We start from the raw sequence: 22304 nt of genomic DNA, 5'->3' as shown, positions 1-22304 counted from the left end.
ACATTAGGTAATCAAATCGTTCAGAAATGCGATAAAATAAGAGATCTAGGAGTTATCTTAGACAAAAAATTAAAATTTGTGGAACATTACAAAACAATACGTCGGTGTTAAGTCAGACCGGACTAAGTGACAAAATATTGCTTTCGAGAAAAACGAGTTTAAAGTTTGAATCGCAGCATCCTTTACATTATAATTGGAAATTAATTTTCGCCATTATTCTTGTTTATTGTTACATATTTCAAATCTGGCAAAAGTCTAATGTAGCTGACGAAATTCTTTATGCATTGCTATCATTATCTCACTTTTTTAAGTTTTGCGACTTAGTCCGGTCTGACTTGACACTGACTAATTGTTCATAGAGCTAGCAATATGCTCAGTTTTATAAAACGCTTCGGATATCACTTTCAAGATCCTCACACAATTAAAACTCTTTAAATAGCATATGTTCGTTCTATTTTAGAATATTGTAGTGTTGTTTGGTTACCATTCATAAAAAACACGAAGTGAGAATTGAGTCAATTCAAAAGCAGTTTTTATTATATGCACTACGCAAGTTAAGATAGCATTCCCTCTTCCATCTTATGAAGCACGTTGTATGTTGATAGATATTCAAAGATTGAAAGAACGTCAGGACTATGCTATGATCTCGTTCCTAAACGATATCGTCATGCAGCGTACTGACTCATCTATTATCAAAATTGAATTTATATGGTCCTACTCTTCAATTACTCAATAGAAATTTGTTCGCGGCAGGTCATCACCGTACGGATTACGTTAAATTCGGACAACTAAACCAGATGATGGCTGTGTATAACGAGCATTGTGAAAGTATTGACTTTATCATGCCTCGGACATGTTTGAAACAGTTTTTCAACTCTTTGCGAAATCATAGTACATAAGATTAGTATACAATATAGTATATAAGCAATTAATGTCTGTGTAATGTAGTCTACGATTGATTGACCAATAAATAAATTCTAAATTCTTTTTACCGATAAGTTCTCCATCTCTTTCGGTTTTTGTTGTCAAAATATAAAAAAATTAAAAAATGGGTTATTGCAATTTGAATTTTTAAAACAAATATTCTTGTTTTTGTGAAAAATGACACATTTTTTTAAGTGAATATTTTTTTGTACAGAAGTATTCATTCCCTATAGCTCGTTCTCATATAGTTTTGCTGTTTAAAATAAATAGTAATAAAACACAAAATTTTTGAAATTAATGCACGTAGAAACATCAACACCTTTAAAAAAATACTTTTGAGTCACAATAATCTTATCGACTGTGGAAAATATTTAGTTTTTCTTGTCGGTGAAACTTGTAAATTTTCATCAGAATCTAAGATAGTCGGTCTCCATTTTAAAGATTTTCGGACGGATCTTCGTGGAATTCCTCACATGGCATCCTAAAAAATTTTGTTTTGAAATGACATAGATGCACATCACGGCGTGACACAACTTAAGGCCCAATAGATAGTTCAGAATATTCAGGTCGGAGCTCGATTCGCACTAGTCTGATGCTTGATGGAGATCGACCTGTGCGCCGCCGCGCCACGCCGCCGCCGCCGGTAATTTTTAACGTACGCCGACGCCGAACGGCAGATCGCCGCGCCGCCGATGCATTTTTCCCGCGCCGACAATTCGCGAGCTCTAAAATTATTGGCTCATAACTTTATCCACAAATCTTGGAACATTGTCTATGGACCGAATATACGACGTTAACTGATTCATGATTTATCACATCTTAATCATTATTTGGTATTAGTGGTCGTCAATTGGATTACAAAATTAAAATAAAATATTTTCTCGAAAACCATTACACGACACTCGCTATATAATTCAAAGATCCATTCTTGCTTTGTCAACTGGTTATGATTGAGAGCATATAAGTTTCAATTCACCATTCGTGTGCGTGAAATGGTCCACAAATTGAAAAAAACTTCCACTTTCAAGATATATGTGCCTGAAATTTACGATTATGTGCCTGATCCTAATCTTTGCACCTAATCAATTTCACTGGAACGCAGTGTATTATTCATTGATTTTTTAACCGATTCTTAATTCCTAATATGCTACACACGATTCACCAGTCGAGCTCGTGAAACTGTTCATGATGTAATTCATGAAGTAATTAATTTTCCACATAATTTTATTATACTTACGTAAAAAAATACAAGGAACTCATTATTATTATTATTCATGGATTATTCGCTCTGCTTTTTGGTTTTGAAATTTCTATGTGAGCTATTGTGTACAACTGCTAGCAACCAGTCTCATCGGCACGAGCAATAGATACAAAGACATTACTAGGACCTGTAACCCTGTTATTCCTTTGTTAAAATTCAGAGAAATGTTCGGAATTAAATGAAACTGCGCTGAGCAAAATACATTACCTAACCACAATTCATGTCCGTGAAATAATTTAGAAAACTATAAGACACGTGACTCTGTGCAATAAATCCAACGGTAAGCTCAAGACTAAAATATCACGATAACACGACGAGAATTTACGAAAATCCTTGCACGTCGTTCAATTCTTGACTGTTTTAGTCAATAAAGTTAATACAAATCAATGTTTCATCGAGTTATGAATTAGAATCATAAAAATATTACATATTCAGACACAACCACCTACTAAACATCTTTTTTGCGTGAACTAGTTTTATGAAAACATAAAAATTATTTTCAATATGTGGTTTATTTATAATTGATTGAATCGTTATCTATTTAAAAAAAAATTCTCGAAGAATAGTTGAGTTAAGTGATCTTGACTTTTCGCGACGCTGGTGCACAGATGTGGCGATGCAGAGGGTAAGATTTCTAGTCTCATAAATTATGCATCGTATGATCTAGCCCCACTAAAGAAAGATTTTCAGTGATTTGCACCAGCCCGGTATCACAGACAAATAAGACGTAACACGAGATGAATTTTCATCACTCGTAGAAAAAAGGTCGATTTCAATTACAAATCGGTGGCGTTAGTGAAGAGATTTTGACACAGAGCTAAATGCGTTACTTAGTTTCCGCACCCACCCGAAAACGTTACGGTCTTTTTAATCTAATGCAAACCAAAACAAACAATATGGGCCGGAAATGTGAAATTCATTCTTGTCGAAGTGCCCGAGGTGGGAGTTGTTCACAACCATTTCTTAGGTTACAACACGATGCCAATCGGTGACTAAGCACAACCCAGGGACAACTTGACAGATAGTGCTTGTTTCATATATGCACCACCGATTTGATGGTGGCGCTAGTATGCCTTCTCTGTATGAGTACCACGAACAACGAAACGAAAAAGTTTCGTTACGTGTGTTATGAACGCCGTCAATGCGGCTAGAACAACATTTAGAAAAAGCTTATTCCAAAATGTGAATAAAGAATACTATTATTAGAGAATAAATTTATCCCTAACTGAAAACCATCAGCAAAGTTACATAAATGTTATTAATATTTAGCTGGAAGTCTGTTTTTAACAACCGGCTCTCTTCCTTCCTAAACATGTTTTGGATTTCTTGTTGTGTGAGGTTTGAAATCGTTAAATCATTGGTGCTTTTTATCTCGAGAATCGTAAATAAAACACATTTTGGCCAATGAAAGTACATCACCACCAAGCTTAACAATTCGTTTTGAATAGAATTTGTGTTTTTATCAGAATTCTAGCAGCAAAAAAAAATCACCATATCACCCCCAAAATTTGCTTATGAATTCAATATATTGGAGCTGTCAATTGTCCCCGGGCTTACGGTAAAGATGACTAAATAGAAACAAAAAACAATGAGACGACAACAACAATTAATTTCCTCAAACAAAACAAAAATTTTTTTACCGTTGCTTAATTTCTCAAATATAGAACAATAAGTAATTATTATGGGTCATTGAAATACAGTCGTTACTCTGCACTCTTCAAATTTGTCCATTGCAATCATTATTTCATGCGAAGTCGTAGTATGCGACATCGACAATTTTTCTATTTCGTTCTTTCATTTATTATCTTGCATTTGGCAAGCAGGGTGGGCACTATTGGAGCTTCAGTTGAAAAAAAAATTGATATGGTTGCGAGAATTACATTTTGTGCAATGTGTTCAACAGATGTCGCTAGTACATCGTAAGCGATGATTTTTTTAGATTTTCTTTAAGCTGTAACGTTTGTTTGTATGTATGAAGTCTGTTACAATAGAAACCGAAAATTTGGGAAAGGAATTGTACAGTCAAGATTTTTTTTAGTTTCATAGGCGTCAATATTCGTCACGCCGACACACGCCGGCGCGCCGCCGCCGGTAGGGTCCAACGGCGTGACGCCGCCGCCGCCGGCCAAAAATGTCGCTTACGCCGCCGCCGATTAAAAATGCATCGGCGCACACCTCTAATCTAATAGTATAGAACTACATATTGGCGATTTGCGGCAAAGCCAAAATTAGTCATGCGACACCTATGATTTAGCTCATGAACTGGCAAAGTGATACAGTTTGCTTTTTTTCACCCGTAAGTGAGTCGTAGCTTACAACAAAATCTTCATTATCTTCTCGGAAAAAGCTTACCACTGCCAAAATATGAATGAAACGAGTAAGAAATTTAGTTTTATTTGCAATTATTCTGAAATTACAGCCATTTGCAACTATTTCACTCATACATTTCTTCGAAATGTAATCGGGGTATTATTGTGGTTATAAAAAATCGTTCCATAAATAAAGTTCCAACTCGAAACCGAGACCCAATCAGTACCAATGTCAAACTCCTTCATATTTTGAACTACGTAGGAGATTCAGTGAAGACTATCGGAGAGAAGGATCGGCTGTGCATGATACAAAGCTGACACTTTCCTATTAGCCGGATATATTCTTTCCGCGCCTGATCTGGAGAGTTTCATGAATTTACACCATCTCATGAAGGTTTAGCTTAACTTAGGACGAACGGGAAATGGTGTTGCGGCGGCTACGGTGCTCAACAAATTACATTTCGAAACAGCGCGCATATAGCTCTACGAATAATATTAGAAACCACTATGTTTTACACTCTTTTCGCAAGATGTTTACTCATCATCTTATAAAATGATGGTTTTCCTTCATTTTCATAAACAATTATCAACAAATTGATCAGTAATTTGGTGTTTAAAAGTCATTTTTTACCAATGTTTACAGAAAATATATGCACTATGACAGAACAGAATCAAATCAGTAACACTTTCCTTCCAGCGCTATCTGCGAGCAGTTTCAACGTAGAATCGCCAATTGATTGAGACATGTTGGAAATCAGTGCAAAATTTGTTTCATGAAAACAAGAAAAATTACGCATAGTATTGTTACATGATCTAATAATTTTCTTATCAAGTTGTACTTTATATATCAGTAAAGTAAAAAGTGAAAGATCTGATTTATCATCAATTAAAATTTCTAAGTTGCGGTGCTAAAAAATTCACTCAAAGTCTTCAATTCAAAAACTCACGGTTGCGTTTGCACAATTTCGAATTATGTCGATTATTAGTATCGTCATTTAAAAACTTAGCGAATGGATCTCCTAAAATATATCAACACCCCATGATGCCCCTGAAACAACAAGTAAATCAAATAGCTACCATTTTCTTGAACTTGTTTGTTGTGCACTTATTCTATCATGCACGTGATATTATCACGGCTATTATTCACTTATCTATTGTCTCAACGCCACTATTCGGTTTCATTTATGACTCACACAAATTAGCGGCTGGAAACTGACATAAAGGTAGTAGGATGGTTCAACACTTTTCGTAACAAATTATTTACTATGCTCTTCCGTTAATGAAGTTTTCTATCTAACATAATTCTTCTGAACCACGCCCCTTCAATATGCGCAGAAAAAAATATCTTCAGTAGCACCGTAATTATTAAAAGAGCTAAAAATACACATTTGCAGATACGTTATTTTCGAAAAATAATAAAAAACTATTTTTACGATCCCTAGAAAATTTGATGTGAAACAAATTTCTAAGCAATTGTCGATCCATCTTTATATGGGCTTCAACTAATTTTCCGCTGGATATAGAAATAAAATTGAGAACTTTCCAACGGCATTCTGCAAAAATTAAAGTTTTGCGTCACCCTTTTATCTACCTTCTGCTTTATTGTAGCGTTACATCATTAAAAATTTGTCGTTACAAATCATACCGAAGTACTGCACCTGCACCGTTTAATTTGTGAACAAAATGCTAACTCAAAAAGAGCTGCAGGAAAAAAGTAAAATCCGTTCAATGTATAAATTGGCTAAAAACTTTAGGCGTTCCGAGATGAAGAATCGTTTGAAAAGCTTTGCCCCCGATAAAGGCGGTGAGCATGAACCTCCAATATAAAACTGCTTAAAAACACATAATTCGTACACAGGAAAATCCGTATATCATTACAATAAACATAAAAAGCTGCTCTGTGAAAATGTTTTTTGTCCGGTTTTCATGCTGAATGGTGTTATTTTTACATTATCTTACATTTAAGTACGCATCATTCCGAATTTTACGGTTGAAGTTTATTGCCGAATTTTAAATTCTAATATAAATAAACGGGTTCTATCCAGCACGGGCTGCCCTTCCGAATTTAATTTTCGGTCGCTCTTATGTAGTAATGCATAATCAGTAGCGCATTATTGACAACGAAAATAAAATGGAAAGAGGAAATGAAAACAAAAGCATTGGCCGGAATGTCGACAGCGGGCAGAGACACACAAACAACAGGTTCATTGAAAAAATCATGCGAACAGCAAAGGCAAAGTACACCTTTCCCTTGCACTTGACTGTCGCTGCCAATGTCATCCGTTCCTGCTCGTCGACTTACCCAACAGCTGGGTGTAAGAAGGTCGGTCGATAATTGCGGAACCATCGCAAATCTAAAAATCAATAGAAACAACACACTTTACGCCCCTCTGCATATGTTTGTTTCGAAATCGAACAATAATATTAGTAAACATAATGGGCGTAATGTATGCGTTGTATTATCTACTGTCAATCAAGTTCCCGATTGTAAACAAGAATGTGACACCAAACAGCTGTTTGACTTACCTATTGCAAGAAAGATGTCGTTAACGTTAACGGCGGTCTTAGCCGAGGTCTCCATAAACAGTAGTCCATTCTCGTCCGCGTATTGCTTAGCCTCCTCGTAGTCGACCACACGACTATTAGCGAGATCGGCTTTGTTGCCGGCCAGCGCAATCACAATATTCGGCGATGCCTACAAGCAAATAGATTTACAAAAAAATCTATTCGAATTCCACTGTGGATCTATACTATAATTACCTGTCGCTGCAGCTCTTTTACCCACGTCTTGGCACGTGAAAAACTATCCTGATTCTGAATATCATAGACAACAATAGCCGCCTGAGCACCACGATAGTACATTGGAGCGAGACTGTGGTACCTGTAAAATCACGGAAATGTGAACAATTTCTCTCAGAACACCTTTCTACGCCCAACCCACCTTTCCTGTCCAGCAGTGTCCCAGATCTCGAACTTAACCGTCGTGTCATCGATGCATACTGTCTGTGTGAGGAAAGCCGCACCGATTGTACTCTCCTGGTATTCGTGAAACTGGCCCTTGACGAAACGTAACACTAGCGATGACTTTCCGACGGCCGACTCCCCCAGCAGGACCAGCTTGAACTGACAGATCTTGTTTTGTGTGGCGCCATTCGGGCGCTGGGCACCGCCTCCCGCACGCGGACTGGACGCCATCGTTTAGTAGCTTCTGGTGGTGGTTGCTACGTTCAAAGTCGAAATAAGGTGCACACTTCCGCTACGGAGGACGACGTATTACTAACTCGAAGGGCTCCCAGTCGTAATCCGTTGGTGCGAAGACGAGTTCGGCCAACAACGCAAATAAAAACTCAAAAACCAAACCGAAGAACTAATGGCGACGCGTGCCCGTGGTTCTCAATTCACAAGATAGTATTCACGGCTTGTCTTAGGTTTTAGCGATCTGGTGGAGACTGCGAAAAATAAAGAGATCGGATACAATTAGTTTTTGCCACGATAATGAGTGTGACACGATATAGCAGAGATTTTCGAATAGTGTGGAATCAATACTTAAATGAGCAGTGCAACAGCGTCGGCATCAACTAGAGCAAATATTAACGTCTAGCTATTGAATGTTACAGTGATAAATGAAAAGTTTTGTCCACGTCGGCAGCTTGTGTGTTTACATTGCAACGGTGATAGCAGCGTCAGGAGCGTTGCATCATTAGAATTAATCAGAATGGGAAGAGGGGCTTTTTATGTTCAGCCAAAGTATTGACACAATGTGATAGGTACCAAATTTCGCTAATAAATGTACAGCCTATAATCGCAAATCATGTAGTCAGGGGATCCCATACAGTATGGGACTGACTTGCGAGTATGGACAGTGTTCTACCTATGCTTCAGCCCGAACATTCGAACAAAACTATTCATTGTTGCCGTTGGAACTGATGGATCATTGATAACCCTATGTATATTTAAAACTATTTATGTTCAAGTACGATTAACATTCCTTTGAATTCAATACCCATTTCCCATTTTTTATACATTTGCTGACCACCCTATGTGTATCCATAACTGCAATTTTCTTATTATTTGCAGCAAAGCTACAGGCCTACAATCGAAATAAAGATTTTCAATGGAAATCTTTTTTGTTTGAGAAAAATACGCTTCGTTAGCGGGTGTCCTGACGAACAGACGTATTGTTTGAGTTCAGGTGTAAATTACTTGGTCTAACTCGTTTTTTTTAGAGTTATTCTACTGGAGTTGTAGAGCTCGGTTCTCGGAAGGGCTCCCCGTCAGAATCACTCACTACAATTACAGACGAGACGGGAAATGTAACCCACGAAACACTGCTTAAGGACATTTGCAGCAAGCCATGAATCTAAATATGATATTCATTGTTCGGTTCAGATATATGTGGGTGTAGAGACGTCACGATCGCGTGTATCATCGCGAAGGGCTCTAACGATTGTACGTTAAGGTTGTTGGATCGCGTGTGCGTTTGTATATCGCAAGTGCTAATGCTAACGTTAATGTAACATCGCGTGTATAACTTCAATTTTATAACCATGAAGCCGCATATTCGCGCATGTTCTAAGATGATCGTGCGCGGACCGTGAATCTGATACTTAATTTTCGGTGTACGGTTCAGATGCAAAAACAAAGGGAGTTCTTCAATATCACTAGAGTTGTCTAGTGCATATCAGCGTTATTTTTTATTGGTCTGAATATATGGACCTAAGTTGCTAGGACAAAGGGTAAAGATTTTCGGACGTGACTGATTTATTATCGCGCCCTGTGGAGTTGCGTTTGAGACCGCGTTTGTAACTTCGTAAGCACTAAAACATTCACGGTATTACCAGTGTGTTATCAAGTTTGCGCGATCGCGGGCGTAGATGTGCGTGAATGATCGCGAAGAGCTTAAGCGTTCGTTGGTTAACGTGTTTATCGCACGTGCTCACGTGCATTTGGATATGGAAGCATTCTTTTTTTAATTGGTCCTAGACCTCTGGTACCGATTATAGTCTTCCGGAAGTGACCGATTCAAGATCGCGCGAGCATAGGAGCTTGTAGGTGCACGCTTGAGACCGCGTTTGAGAATTTATGTGCAGAAACTTGAGACCGCGTTTGAGAATTTATCATGTGGGTGGGAGATCGTGGGTGTAGAGTGCGTGTATGTTAATGCGATTTCACGCGCACAAATTCATTTCTTTTGTCGACATGGGACGGATTGTTTAGTGGATATAAACGCCTTTTTGTATTTGGTTTACCTTAACTGCCCATAATCGTAAGTCAGTCCCATGTTCAATGGGATTCCCTATCTACATGGAACTGACATGCGATTATAGGCAGTTAAGGCATTGGATCTATGGTACTAGGGCCGAGAATAAGGACTTCCGGACGTAACCGACTCATGATCGCGCGAACGTGGGCGTTTGTGAATTTATCAGTTCCAAAACGTTCACTTAGTCGCTGGAGTGTTATCCTGTTCCCGAAGTCGCGCTCCTAGGTGTACGTGGACGATCGCGAAGGACTCAAGCGTTTGCATGTTAACGTTTTTGTCGTGTGTGCTAGCGTGTATGTAACTTCGCGTGTAAATTATTTTTTATAACCATTTGGCCATATTCGCACGTTCTTTAATGATCGCGCACGGACCGTGAATCTGATACTTAATTTTAGTGTTTGGTTCAGATGCTAGAAGAGAGTGAGTTATCCCATTTTACTAGAGTGCCCAGTCATGCCGCAATGGAACGTGTTGTCTAGTGAGTATGAACGTCATTTTTTATTGGTTCAGCTAAAAGCATGAGTCTAGGCTGCTAGGATCGAGGATAAAGACTTCCGGGTGTGACCTATTAATGATCGTGCGAGCGGTGAGTGAATGCTTGAGATTTTGTTTGTTAATTTATAAGTGCTAAACCTTTACTTAATTACCAATGTGTAATAATGATGGCGGAGGCGTAAGTATGTGTGGATGATTGCAATTTCATGTTTACGTATGTGACTAGGTTTGTGTTATCTCGAAGGCAACGTTTATATGTTTGGAATAAAAGATTGTGAGTGTATATGAGAGAATATGATATTTATTGTGTTAGTGAGTGTTAGCATGAATCAAATTTAAGATATAGTAATCAAAGAAAAAATAACACGCCGAATGAAGGAAAAAATATGTAGAAGCGTATAAATCGATATTATTTCTGGTATACATGAGTAGTGAAACAGCAAACTATTAGAAGCACATTAAAACAGACTTATGAAATAGAATAAAAGAAATGCCACGCTATACCGACCGGGAATGGATGATTCACGTATGTCGGTAAATTAATCGTGCGCTTTATGTCCAATCGAATCTTCCAAGATGAATCGGATCGAATGCACGAATTGAGCACCGGTAAAAGAGACCAACGAAACCTAGGAAGGGTTCCCATTCCCTGACCCAGCTGTCACAAATACTCAGACTAGACTACGACTAGAACATAACAACCGTACACTATTACTGAAAGCTACAATTATTACATCACAGCCACGAATAGGCTTCTACTTTTACATTTGTTATAAATTAGCCTGCCATGCCACAGTGTTTTAAAACGTCGTTTTCGTGCTCAAAATTAATAGCGTCTAAACCGTTGACTTTAGAAGTATAGTTTGTTCGGAGAAGTTGTTGTCCTTATGATTGCGCATCCACAGGAGTATGCCGTTCAGTGATTAATTCACCTGTAAGTGATATACGAAATTTATTTTCCGAACTAATTAAGTTAGTGACTTTGTTTCTTCGGCAAAGTTGTAGCAAATGTTACTACAAAAGAAATTGCTGAGGATACCATATATATAGTAGACCGGCAACAATTTTGACTTTTTTTCGGAACACTGTTAAATCAAACGATAATTGGCTTCACATACCATTTGTCAAATATGAGCTTTTTCCGATAACTCTAGTTTACTCACAAGAGTTTTCAAGTTTGTATGTGAAAATATATGAAAAATTGGCAATAGAAACAATAAATTCAGTAAAAAATGACAGTATCATCTTGTGCATCCCAAAATCTGTAAATATATAGCTTAAGGTGTAAGGATCAACATTGCCGAAGACTGCTAATTGATCCTATTTTGCAGTAAAAAGATATTCTCATATAAATTTATGTGTTGCACCTCTTTATCGCACATGCTTAGAATAGGAAATTTCAAAAAATTCCGTTTGTCTTTAAAATTAAATAACTTTGTCGAGGAACCTCCAATCAATATGCATTCTTCAACAAAGCTGTTCGTTATAAAATAAGCTACGCCTCCGTAAGTTTTGAGGTATGCAGACTTACTGTGGAATTTTTTATTAGAATTTGATTTTTAATTTCTGATTTTCCATATATTTCACCATAGAAACTTCTAAACTCTTGTGAGTGAACTAGAGCCATAGGAAAAATCTCATATTTGGCAGATGGTTTGTAGAGCTAATTACCAGTTGATTTAGGAGTGTTCCGAAAAAAGTTCAAAAAAGTTGCCGGTCCAATATATAGCTTTAATAGTTTACAAGTTATGGAACATATTATATGGAAGACCCCTTAAAATTAGTTTTTTCATAACTTTTTTAGACATTCTCCTATCTTTTTGGAATCTTCCACAAAGTTGGTTGCGGTATCGAAACACAAATTTTTGCCGAACATAGTTACTTCCTATCTGTTGAATTTAAAAAGATATTCCAAATTTTACGATATTTTTGGGGTAACTTCCACCTTAAATAATTCGTTAAGGAGCAAAAAGGAGCAAACAACATCAAAACATAATCAAAGTACTAGCTTTTTACTTTCAGATAGTGGCCCGATTGTTAGTCGACGCGATTCTCCCCGAGTGTTATGATCAATACAACATGCCATCGCAGTGGTATAAAATGAAATATTCAAGCGCACTGCGACAAACAGCTTCATGTTTTATGGTAAATTTCATAGAACACGTTCGCCTATAACATGCAATGGTTTGCCTTTCAGAAATCGAAGTTTAGTTTAGATTTGGATGTGTTTAATACTGTCGATATTTTCATTATCAATTAGGTAAATAAATTTATTTTTAATAATCATTTTCTCCGTCATCTTCAAAGCTTTCTTCTTCCGCTAGAAGAGGTTTGGCGTCTTCTAAAAATCGTTTTATACTTCTTTAGCCATCCCCGAGCTTCAGTCACGACAGGATCCACATTGTGAACAGATGACGTTTATCAAGCTCCATTATAAATGTTTCCGAAAGACATTTACAAACCTTCTCGTGGGATTTCCATCATTTTTTCAATCTTACCAGTATCCACTGATTGTTTAAATTTCACTTGACACACTTCTCGAACGCACAATATGCTACGTTTCGTACTTTGATCTTGATTGTGGTCAAAGTTCCCTTTTCCTTTTTGGACATCGATGAATATGTTTTATGCCATTTATCTACGAATCGCTTCGACTAACAATCAGGCGACTATATAAAAGTAAAAAGCTAGTACTTTCAGTATGTTATGATGTTGTTTGCTCCTTAACGAATTATTTAAGGTGGAAGTTACCCCAAAAATATCGTAAAATTTGGAATATCAAATTCAATAGATAGGAAGTAGCTATGTTCGGCAAAAATATGTGTTTCGATACCGCAAATAACATTGTGGAAGATTCCAAGAAGATAGGAGAATGTCTAAAAAAGTTATCATGAAAAAACTAATTTTAAGGGGTCTTCCATATAATATGTTCCATTACTTGTAAACTATTAAAGCTATATATGTGTCTTCAGCAATTTCTTTTGTAGTAACATTTGCTACAACTTTGCCGAAGACACAAAGTCTATCTTAATTAGTTCGGAAAATAAATTTCGTATATCACTTATAGGTGAATTAATCACTGAACGGTATACTCCTGTGGATGCGCAATCATAAGGACAACAGCTTCTACGAACAAACTATACTTCTAAAATCAACGGTTTAGACGCTATTAATTTTGAGCACGAAAACAACGTTTTAAAATACTCTGCATGCCCATAAACACTGCCATTAAGCTGCTGAACAATGTTTGCAAACATAGCCCACAGAAAAACGGCAATCCACGGCGATCCGCTAGTTGGTCACGCTAGTGTACACAGGCTATTGGCTGACCGTTAGTTTGGGCTGATGCAGAGTATGAAAAAACACAAAACATAAAAAAGGCCCATAGGCCCTCTCGGTCTCCTCGATGCGCCACTATCGAGGCGTAAAGCTCAAAGAACTGATATCAGTTCTACAGTTCGAAACAAAACTATTCGAAATAATAAATCAAAAAGCTCTGCTGGGAATGTGAGTATATCCACATCGAAACTTCCATATATAATACTATGCGGGGGGTGGAGATAGCGTAGTTGGTAAATCGATTGCCTTGTACGCAGATCACCTGGGTTCAAATCCCAACCCCGCACATAGGGTTAGAGATTTTTCTAAAGAGATTTCTCTAACCCGACAAAGAGGCGAATGACCCTAAGGTTAAAACCTCTATAATCAAAATAAAAAAAATACTATGCTGCTGAACATGTCCTAAGGAATTTGATCTATATAAAATCCGTGCTTTGTCTTGGTCAGATGACGTTACTATTAAGAATCTCTATAGATTATCTTGCAACTTTTCGAAAACAAATCAAACTGTAATTTCTCCTCGTCCATCAAAATCTTGAACTAACCCATGTTTTTATATTTGCGCAAATCCAACTCAATCCACGTTCACATGAAAATTTCATGACCATGTTACATGAAATAGAAAATAAAATATCTTTTAAGTATCACAAACACGCAAGATAGATCGGAAATCATGTATTAGACATCATGAAACAGTTTACGAATACATGAATAACATGTTATGATTTCGTGAACTGTTTCACGAGCACGAATGGTAAGTCGCGACTATTATACTAGGGACCAGTTCACGAATACACAAATAATATTTTATGATTTCGTGAACTGTTTCACGAGCACGAAAAATCAGTTGTTAAATTATACTAGGAATCATGAATCAGCTCATGATGATTTGATGCACTTGATGATTTTGTGAACTATTTCACGAGCACTGTCCATGTAGTCGTGACTATTATACTAGAAATAATGCACCAGTTCACGAATACACGAATTTTATTTCATCATTTTGTGAACTATTTCACGAGTATGAATATTGGATCATGACTAATATATTCTCCAGAATGGCATTTCCCAGAATGTACCATTCCCCAGAACTCCATACCCCAGCATGCACCATTTCCCAGAAAGTCATTCCCTAGAATTTTTTTTTATTTCCTTGCCACTTCTATCGAACGACATTCTTCGCTTTCGATTCGGTCACATTGGAAATGATTTGCATTGTGTTGAAACCGAAAATTAGGACATTATTTATTCCGAATTAAAATAAAGAATTTGCTGACTTTCCCCAAAAACCATTCCACAGAAACTAAAATTCCGAAATGTTTCCCCAGAATGAACTATTTTCCAGAAAACCACATCCAGAATGAACCAATGCTCAAAAGTTACACCGATATAACCATTTTCCAGGCGATATTATTGAAGTGGGAAAAAATCGTGATGAAAATCATAAATCTTTCAGAATGTTGGCCATATTGCTCCCTCGAAGAGTGCACTGCTACCAGCATTAGACAAAAGCAATATTTTTACATTCCTTTTAATAATATATACCTACATACATATAGGACAAATCACAATATTCAGTACAGGTGTGTTTTTGAGAGTCATTTGGTAACAAACATAGAAAGCGGTAGCTCCCTTCCTAGGATTCCAAAGAATGTAAGTAAGGTTATTCGGCGAAACCAAAACTTTGTACATTACCTAAGTCAAGGAACTGATGCGTAATGTTAAGCTGATAAGGATACGCAGTCGAAAGCGGCGGCTCCTCGCAAACAAGGCAGTTATCCATTCGCATACCCGATTTACTCGAAAATAGGAATTGTTTCCTTCATTCAAACATGAACAGGTCTTTATATCTTTATGCCAAATAACTCTTTAAAGTGTTATGTTGCACTGTTAGTGCTGATAATTTTTCATTTGAGTATATTTCCTATAAGAGCTTCCCTTCTCTTCCTTTGAGCTTCATTTTTTGGAATATTTGTTTTGATACACTTTTGAAGTTACGCAATGTTTATTTAGTCTTTCGAGATAGTGACTACGATCGAAGTATCTTATTTGATGCGTTTCATTGGTCGTATTCATATGACGGCTATATCAAGGAGACGTTCCTAATTGACGGTCCCGGTTACAAGGAAAATTCCGCCAGATAATTCATACAGAACTCCGCGACATTCCCAGTAGGAGCGGTTGGTGTTCCGCTTGAAACCATTGGCCACCCTTTTTGTCATCGTTTCGGCTTCTCCCCAATCCAGACCAATAACCAACATTTCTGAAACACTCAGACCCAAGAAGTTTTTTACTAGTCTATCCCCCGTATACTTGCGCATATATCAGTGGCGCCATAATCGCAAAGGCGATAACAGTACCAATTAAAATTTTATTCAATTCAATATGACCGCTAACGTTGGCGAGGAATTGTCGAGTATTATGTCTGTTACTCTATGGTACCAGTACCAGTTGACATAAGCTATAGAAATACTTTCGAATGTATTAGTGCCACATGTTTGAGTAAACCGAGCTAATCGTAAATTTGCAATTTCCAATGCAAAAGAAAGATAAATCTCGAGTACTTTTACAAATGGACGTAAGTAACATTGAGAGCCTCTCTTTGTTTACTTTCTCTTTCGTTTATTACGACGTCATTACAACACTTTGTACTAATTTTCCAGTACATATCGAAAGCCGACGGTTTTTACTACAATATTATGCAAAGAGTAGAGTAGTAAATGTTGAAATGGCCGAGTAATGAACAGAAGAGAAAGACCTCAAAGAGAATCTCTCATTGTTACTTACGTCCATTTGAAAAAGTACTCGAGAAATGCTCTAAAAACACACCCAACCATTTGGTGGGATGTGCGTTCATTTCGCTTTTGATATAGATTTAAGGAAAGCTCGAAAGAAGGAGTCAACACCTATGTTTGAATAAACCGGGCAGACGAAAATATCACCAGTTTGCATGCAAGAGTTATTTGGCATACAATTTCAAAGGACTGCTCATGTTTGAAGGAAGGAATCAATTCCTATGTTCGAGTAAACTGATTTTACAAGTGGATATCAGAATCAGGAATCCGAATATATTGGCTTAAATGGCACGTTCCCCGTATGTAGTCGGGGATTTGTGCCTTGCTGTGTGATTTCATCATTTCCTGAGCGGAAGGAAAGGACAAGGAGGTGTGGGGAAGTAGAATTGGAAGGGTGGAAAAAATAACAACACAAAACAAAAATAAACAACAGGTAAGTTAAACTCACAAGTAGTTCAACTTGCCTGCGAATAAGCCTAAAATTCTTTACCACATTGGATAAGAAACTTTAGTATGTCTCTGAGTTTCAGTCGTCCAAACATGGTTTCGTCTATATAAGGACGGCTGAAGACTCGAAAAAGCAATTGCGCTACCGCTGGACAGTTGCATATCAGATGATATGAGGTTCCGTAGTCGGATTCACAAAGATCACATGAAAAAGACTGCGCGCTGAATAATTGCCATGTGATAATTGAGTTTGCAGTGGCCGGTTAAAGCCCTGGTCAGCATGCCGCAGTGGAGCTTCGAAAAATGTAGGAGATTTTTCGAAACCACTGGGCATGGTTGTTCTAGAAACGCCTTTGTTTGGCGACACGTTTGTACATTTTTCCAATAATTGCGGTGCTTGGACGAAGCCCAGGACCGTATTTTTTCCCTTATCCAACTTGTCGAAATTGGCAGCGCGGGCTCAGGACCAACGAAGTCAATCGCTGAACCTGCCCTGGCCAATTCGTCAGCCCATTCATTTCCAGTAATACCGCAATGTCCGGGCACCCAGACAAGGTAGATAGTGTTGACAATGGTTAGTTCTTCGATTTGGGTTCGGCACGTGATCACTAGCTTGGACTGGGATTTGTCTGAGCTAACGGCCTTGATTGCAGCCTGACTATCGGAGCAGAAGTTTATAACTCTGCCGGACAAAGTCAGTTGAAGGCCGATTGTACCCCGCACATAATCGCAAAGATTGCTGCTTGGAATACAGTACAGTATCTACCTAGTGAGTGAGATTATTCCAATCTTATTTCACGACAGTAGACACCAGCACCAGCACGTCCCTCCATCAGAGAACCGTCAGTGTAACAGACTACTTGCGTTTGTTGTCTTTCCATATAGCCAGACAACCACTCCTCTCGAGAGGGAATCTTCACATAGAATGTCCTGTAAGGAAAACTACAAGCGAGTGTAATATCGCTGGGAGCAAGAATATCTTCACCCCATATAACCATTGGTGACTACAATCGTGTATGACTGGTAGCAAGATCAACATGATTACTGTTCCAAAGCCCAGTAACATGCAGTCTGTATGCACATGATAGTGCTTCTTGTTTGAGGTGTATGTGTAATGGTTTGATATTTAGAAGTGCCTCAAGAGCAGCAGTTGCAGTCGTGGTGAAACCAAGATATTTCCAAAAGTTCGTCTGCACTGCCCGAAGGCCATGCACGCTTTCTTGACTCTGAACTCAATGTGAGCAGACCAATTCAGTTTGGAATCCAATATGACTCCAACGTATTTGACTTGATCTGCACACAGTAGCTCAGAATCAAAGAACTGCAAACGACGAACCCCGGTTGTTATTCGCTTCTTCGTGAAAAGAACCATTGAAGTTTTGCTTGGGTTAACTGATAGTTTAACTTGTCGACACCACTGTTCGACAGCTCTTAATGCCTGTTGCATTAAGTCAAAGATTGTTCCGATACAAAATCCAGTAATTAGTATTTGGTAATCGTCGGCAAACCCGTTTGTTTGTGAGAGGCCGCCGGACCTGGGGTACACCGCATCAGTTCCTCGACTTAGGTAATGCGCAAACCTTTGGCATCATCACAAAAAATGAACAAAACATTAACTTTTCTGGGGAATGAGGTATTCTAGATAATGGCTTTCTATGGAATAGTACAGTTTGGGAAATGTTTTTCTGGGGTTGTGGTACATTCTGGGATATGGAATTCTGGGGAATGGCTTTCTGGGAAATGGCTTTCGGAAGAATGGTATACAACCATCATGATAATCTATAGAATTTGCCGGATAATTCGCGGTGGCCTACTTGAATTAGATTTCGTTTCATATTGATTTTTTCTTCAATTGTATGGAAATATAGATAGAAACTATTAAAAAATATTCCTTTGTCAGAAATACCTAATACCTTTTGAATGAGTACTCTAGAATTCAGTTCCTTAGGTTATAAAATTTGCCTTCTAAAAATTCTGCTACTGAAAAGTGGCCTTCCGAAAAATTTGCCTTTTCATGATTCACCTTCCAAAAAGTTTGATTTATGAATTTTGAAATGTTTGCTGGTCTTGTGATTTTACGCCCTACAGCCTTGAATTATTCCCATTATGTCAAATGCCACACTGCCTTTAAACTGTTTCGTGTCATTATCACAAAAATAATGCTCCGTGTATATCGATTTTGTTAAGTGCGATAAATATTTATAGGTAATAAACTTGTAGTTATTCGTTAATTTTGGGTTGTTTTCCCGAAGATTATAGTAATTTTATGGGCATTGACTTTGCGATAAGTCTTAAATCCCATTGTCATAACAACGAAATCAACACGTTCAGCAACCTTGTTAACAAATCATTCATTTTGCTGCGTTTTGTATTCCACTCGTTTGTTTACCAATCAATCGCAGACAGACGAGTACATCTGCCAACAAAGGATGTCCTTAAACTTGTTACGTTCCTTGAAATTCTCACAATCATTGAACTGCAACGAACCGGGTTACGGTTTTTGCTATCAGCTGATTTCCTAATAATTAAAAGTTGTAAGGAGCAGAGCCTTTAATGCACCTAACCGTCCATGTTTCCACTCAATTGCTTTACCAACCGACGGCTCTTTGTCGGTGTTGATTTATCGGGCCTTTACCAGTACCAAAGATTCCTATCAACAAAGATTCGGACCAGTACTATGGCGAGTAGTAAGTAGCATAATTTCAATTTGCGTTACTTATTTCTTAGTCTCCCGTGTACCGAAGGAAAAAGGGGAGCGGGAGTCCCGTTCATATCAGCAAATGCAATCGTATGGCAGTAGTGAGTCATCGAGCTGTTGGACGCTTTTCAATGTCATACATTTTAGTTCCAGCTTGATTTTCTTCTTGGTATGTCTAGTCTCAGGGACTTAGCGCGAGCGTTACGCCCACATAGATAACATTTAGATAACGATATTAATTATGGAGAATTATAAACGAACGACTAACGATCAAGAATGAGGGCCATTGCAAGTTTATTGATAAACGCTGCATCACCAGCATAATCAAAATAATAAGAAGGTCTCAACTTTGTCCTAGATGAAGGCATAAAACCTCTTACTGCCAGAAAAAAACGCGAAGTAAGCTTCGGAATATTTATCTGTTGGCGAACGTCACTAGACGGTTCGGTATTCATCTCCGTTTCCAGGTCATTAAAACAAGCTCTGTAATCCGCCCGGATAACAACGATTGTAACACGTGCCTGTAGTGGTTTTCTGAGCTGCCTATATTAGTCGTTGTGCTGGGCTCTTCTACTTAATCACAAATAACTACACACCACACAAAACTGCAAATCCAACGCTACGCGTTATCTACTGTCACTACGCGACCACGGGCACTTGGTGTGAGCTGGACTCTTCGATTATATCCACAGGAAGCTTGCAAAAAGCAAAAAATAACATCTGACGTCCCGTTGCGATAATTTAATAATATTTTGAAGTGCGCACTACTAACATTCATTCATGAGAACGTCACTTTCCTTTCTCCGATTTTGTTTCTTCACTTTAAAGGCAAGCTATCCCGTTCCAGCATACGTCCGTCAGAAATATTTCTTCAGTGCCTCTCATTCTGTGTACTTTGGTAGCCAGTGTTTGAGTGTAGGTTTGCTTATTTGCTTCACATGACTTCCGCACAGTGGGTTTCTTTCTCTGAGAAACAGTTGCAGCGCAGAATTTGAAGAAATTAACAACTAAGCTAAGTGTCTAAAAATTAGTTTTTTACTTATTATTATAAAGGTTTCCAACTTCTAAAAATCGCGTACTGCAGGGTTCTCTCTCAATGCTAAAATCACCCAAAAATCATTTGAGCGATGAGTAATGGGGGAAGTTTGTTTAGTTTTCGAAAGCGTCTCGCCTGGGTCTAAACCACGCACATTACTTTGTCTACAGACTAAACTACAAAGTCTACACTCGAAACAAGATCAGTCAAAATGACGTCACAACGTTCCAGCAGCGACTCCCACCATCAGCGATCAACTTAACATTCTTTTCTAGTCACGAACTTCCAGCAAAGCCCACTGTGCATGAGACGATCGCACAATCAGCTCAGCTTCCTTCTCTTTTACGCCCATTCCTTCACTAGATTCTGCACTCTTTTATCGATGTTCCAGAAGCTCTTCTTCTTTGTCCGACAGCTTTTACGTGTTATTTCCTTTCAAACCAATTATCCCAACACGGTTAAATTTCCACTGTCCATACCATTTTGAGTACTCTGATTCGCTGTCTACATCAACTGGTGCGGACAGTTGCCCTTTTGCAAATGAAAACTACCTATTTAATTACTATTGATTGCCGACGAAAATCACTAAGCTTCTATCGCAGAGGTTGCTTCTTCATAATGGTATCCTTTGTGTGACCAATATGAGTAAGACCCGATACCGCGGACTGCTTCCAGTCTTGAAATTCACGCTGAACATCAATGCAAAAAATAACACCAAGATACGTCGTCGGATCGGAACGGAAAATCCACAACACGAAAAATGTTGTTCAGGTAGTACCGTAGTGTACTATGCAATCACACACACACACACTGACCAGCTCATGGTTTTCACGGAACTATTTTTCCATATCAGCTTTCATTTCAGTATTCCCAAGAAATCGCATTTTCCATCTCTGATTCCACACAGAAATGACTCATTCTATATCACCATAAAATAATCACCTTTTTCAGTATGCTGGAGCTAAAATTAAAGGAAAGAATCGAACTTTTACGCGATACTGAAAGGAAACTCGAACTTTTTTTCTCGCTGCGATGACTCTTTACTTGCTGCTGCTGGCTTTTTGTGTTTGACGACATCGAAGAGCGACCGACGGCGGAAAAGAGACGTGCGAAAGAGAGACGTTCATCGACGTCCGCCCATCAAAAGGGTGAACGCACACATACGCGTGAAAATGACAGGCGGTACTTTAGAATGACCCAGTAAAGTTCAGCCGGAAATGAACTGGAATTCTGGCTGGTTCCACCCAGTTTACTCATTCCTGAACCGGTTCGGATTTCTTAATGGAGTCAGTATCCCGGTCAAACCATTCGGAATTTGATTCGGAATCCTGAATGGAATGGAGTCCTGTATGGATTCCAAATCAAATGTAACAACCGATTCTAAGTCGGAATCGGTTGTTGCATTTGATTTCCCACTGAGACGTCCAAAAATTTGTTTCAAAATCGTTCAACACGGGTCCAACGATGGACTTTTGTTGAACGGTTATTTGGACGTTGTCCAAATTGGTCCAACGAACGTCCTTCATTGGACGATTTTGAAACCAACCGTTCTTAGAGGGTTGGAATCCATAATGACTCCCCACAGAGACGTCCAAAAAATTGTTTCAAAATCGTTCAACACGGGTCCAACGATGGACGTTCGTTGAACGGTTATTTGGACGTTGTCCAAATTGGTCCAACGAACGTCCTTCATTGGACGATTTTGAAACCAACCGTTCTTAGAGGGTCCATTCAGAA

General features: G+C 38.3%; 1 protein-coding gene across 3 annotated transcripts in view; it reads right to left on the bottom strand.

Moving 5' to 3' along the window:
* The window catches only part of LOC131682719 (ras-related protein Rab-5B), a 29867-nt gene extending 8200 nt beyond the window's left edge, over window positions 1–21667 (bottom strand). The window contains exons 1-4 of one of the 3 annotated variants that reach the window (XM_058964411.1): window positions 21510–21667; window positions 7436–7943; window positions 7255–7375; window positions 7021–7189 (exon numbers count right to left, since the gene is read on the bottom strand). In XM_058964411.1, the coding sequence (XP_058820394.1) occupies window positions 7021–7189; window positions 7255–7375; window positions 7436–7689 (544 nt within the window). In that variant the 5' untranslated portion in view covers window positions 7690–7943; window positions 21510–21667. Of the gene's footprint in view, window positions 1–7020; window positions 7190–7254; window positions 7376–7435; window positions 7944–20127; window positions 20278–21118; window positions 21139–21509 lie in introns of those variants that run through there. The other 2 variants (XM_058964413.1, XM_058964412.1) reach the window with 2 other exon arrangements.
* Window positions 21668–22304: the final 637 nt, after the last annotated feature.

This window comes from Topomyia yanbarensis, chromosome 2, assembly GCF_030247195.1.
Source record: "Topomyia yanbarensis strain Yona2022 chromosome 2, ASM3024719v1, whole genome shotgun sequence".
NCBI lineage: Eukaryota > Metazoa > Arthropoda > Insecta > Diptera > Culicidae > Topomyia > Topomyia yanbarensis.
This window is presented reverse-complemented; position numbering and strand designations above follow the sequence as displayed.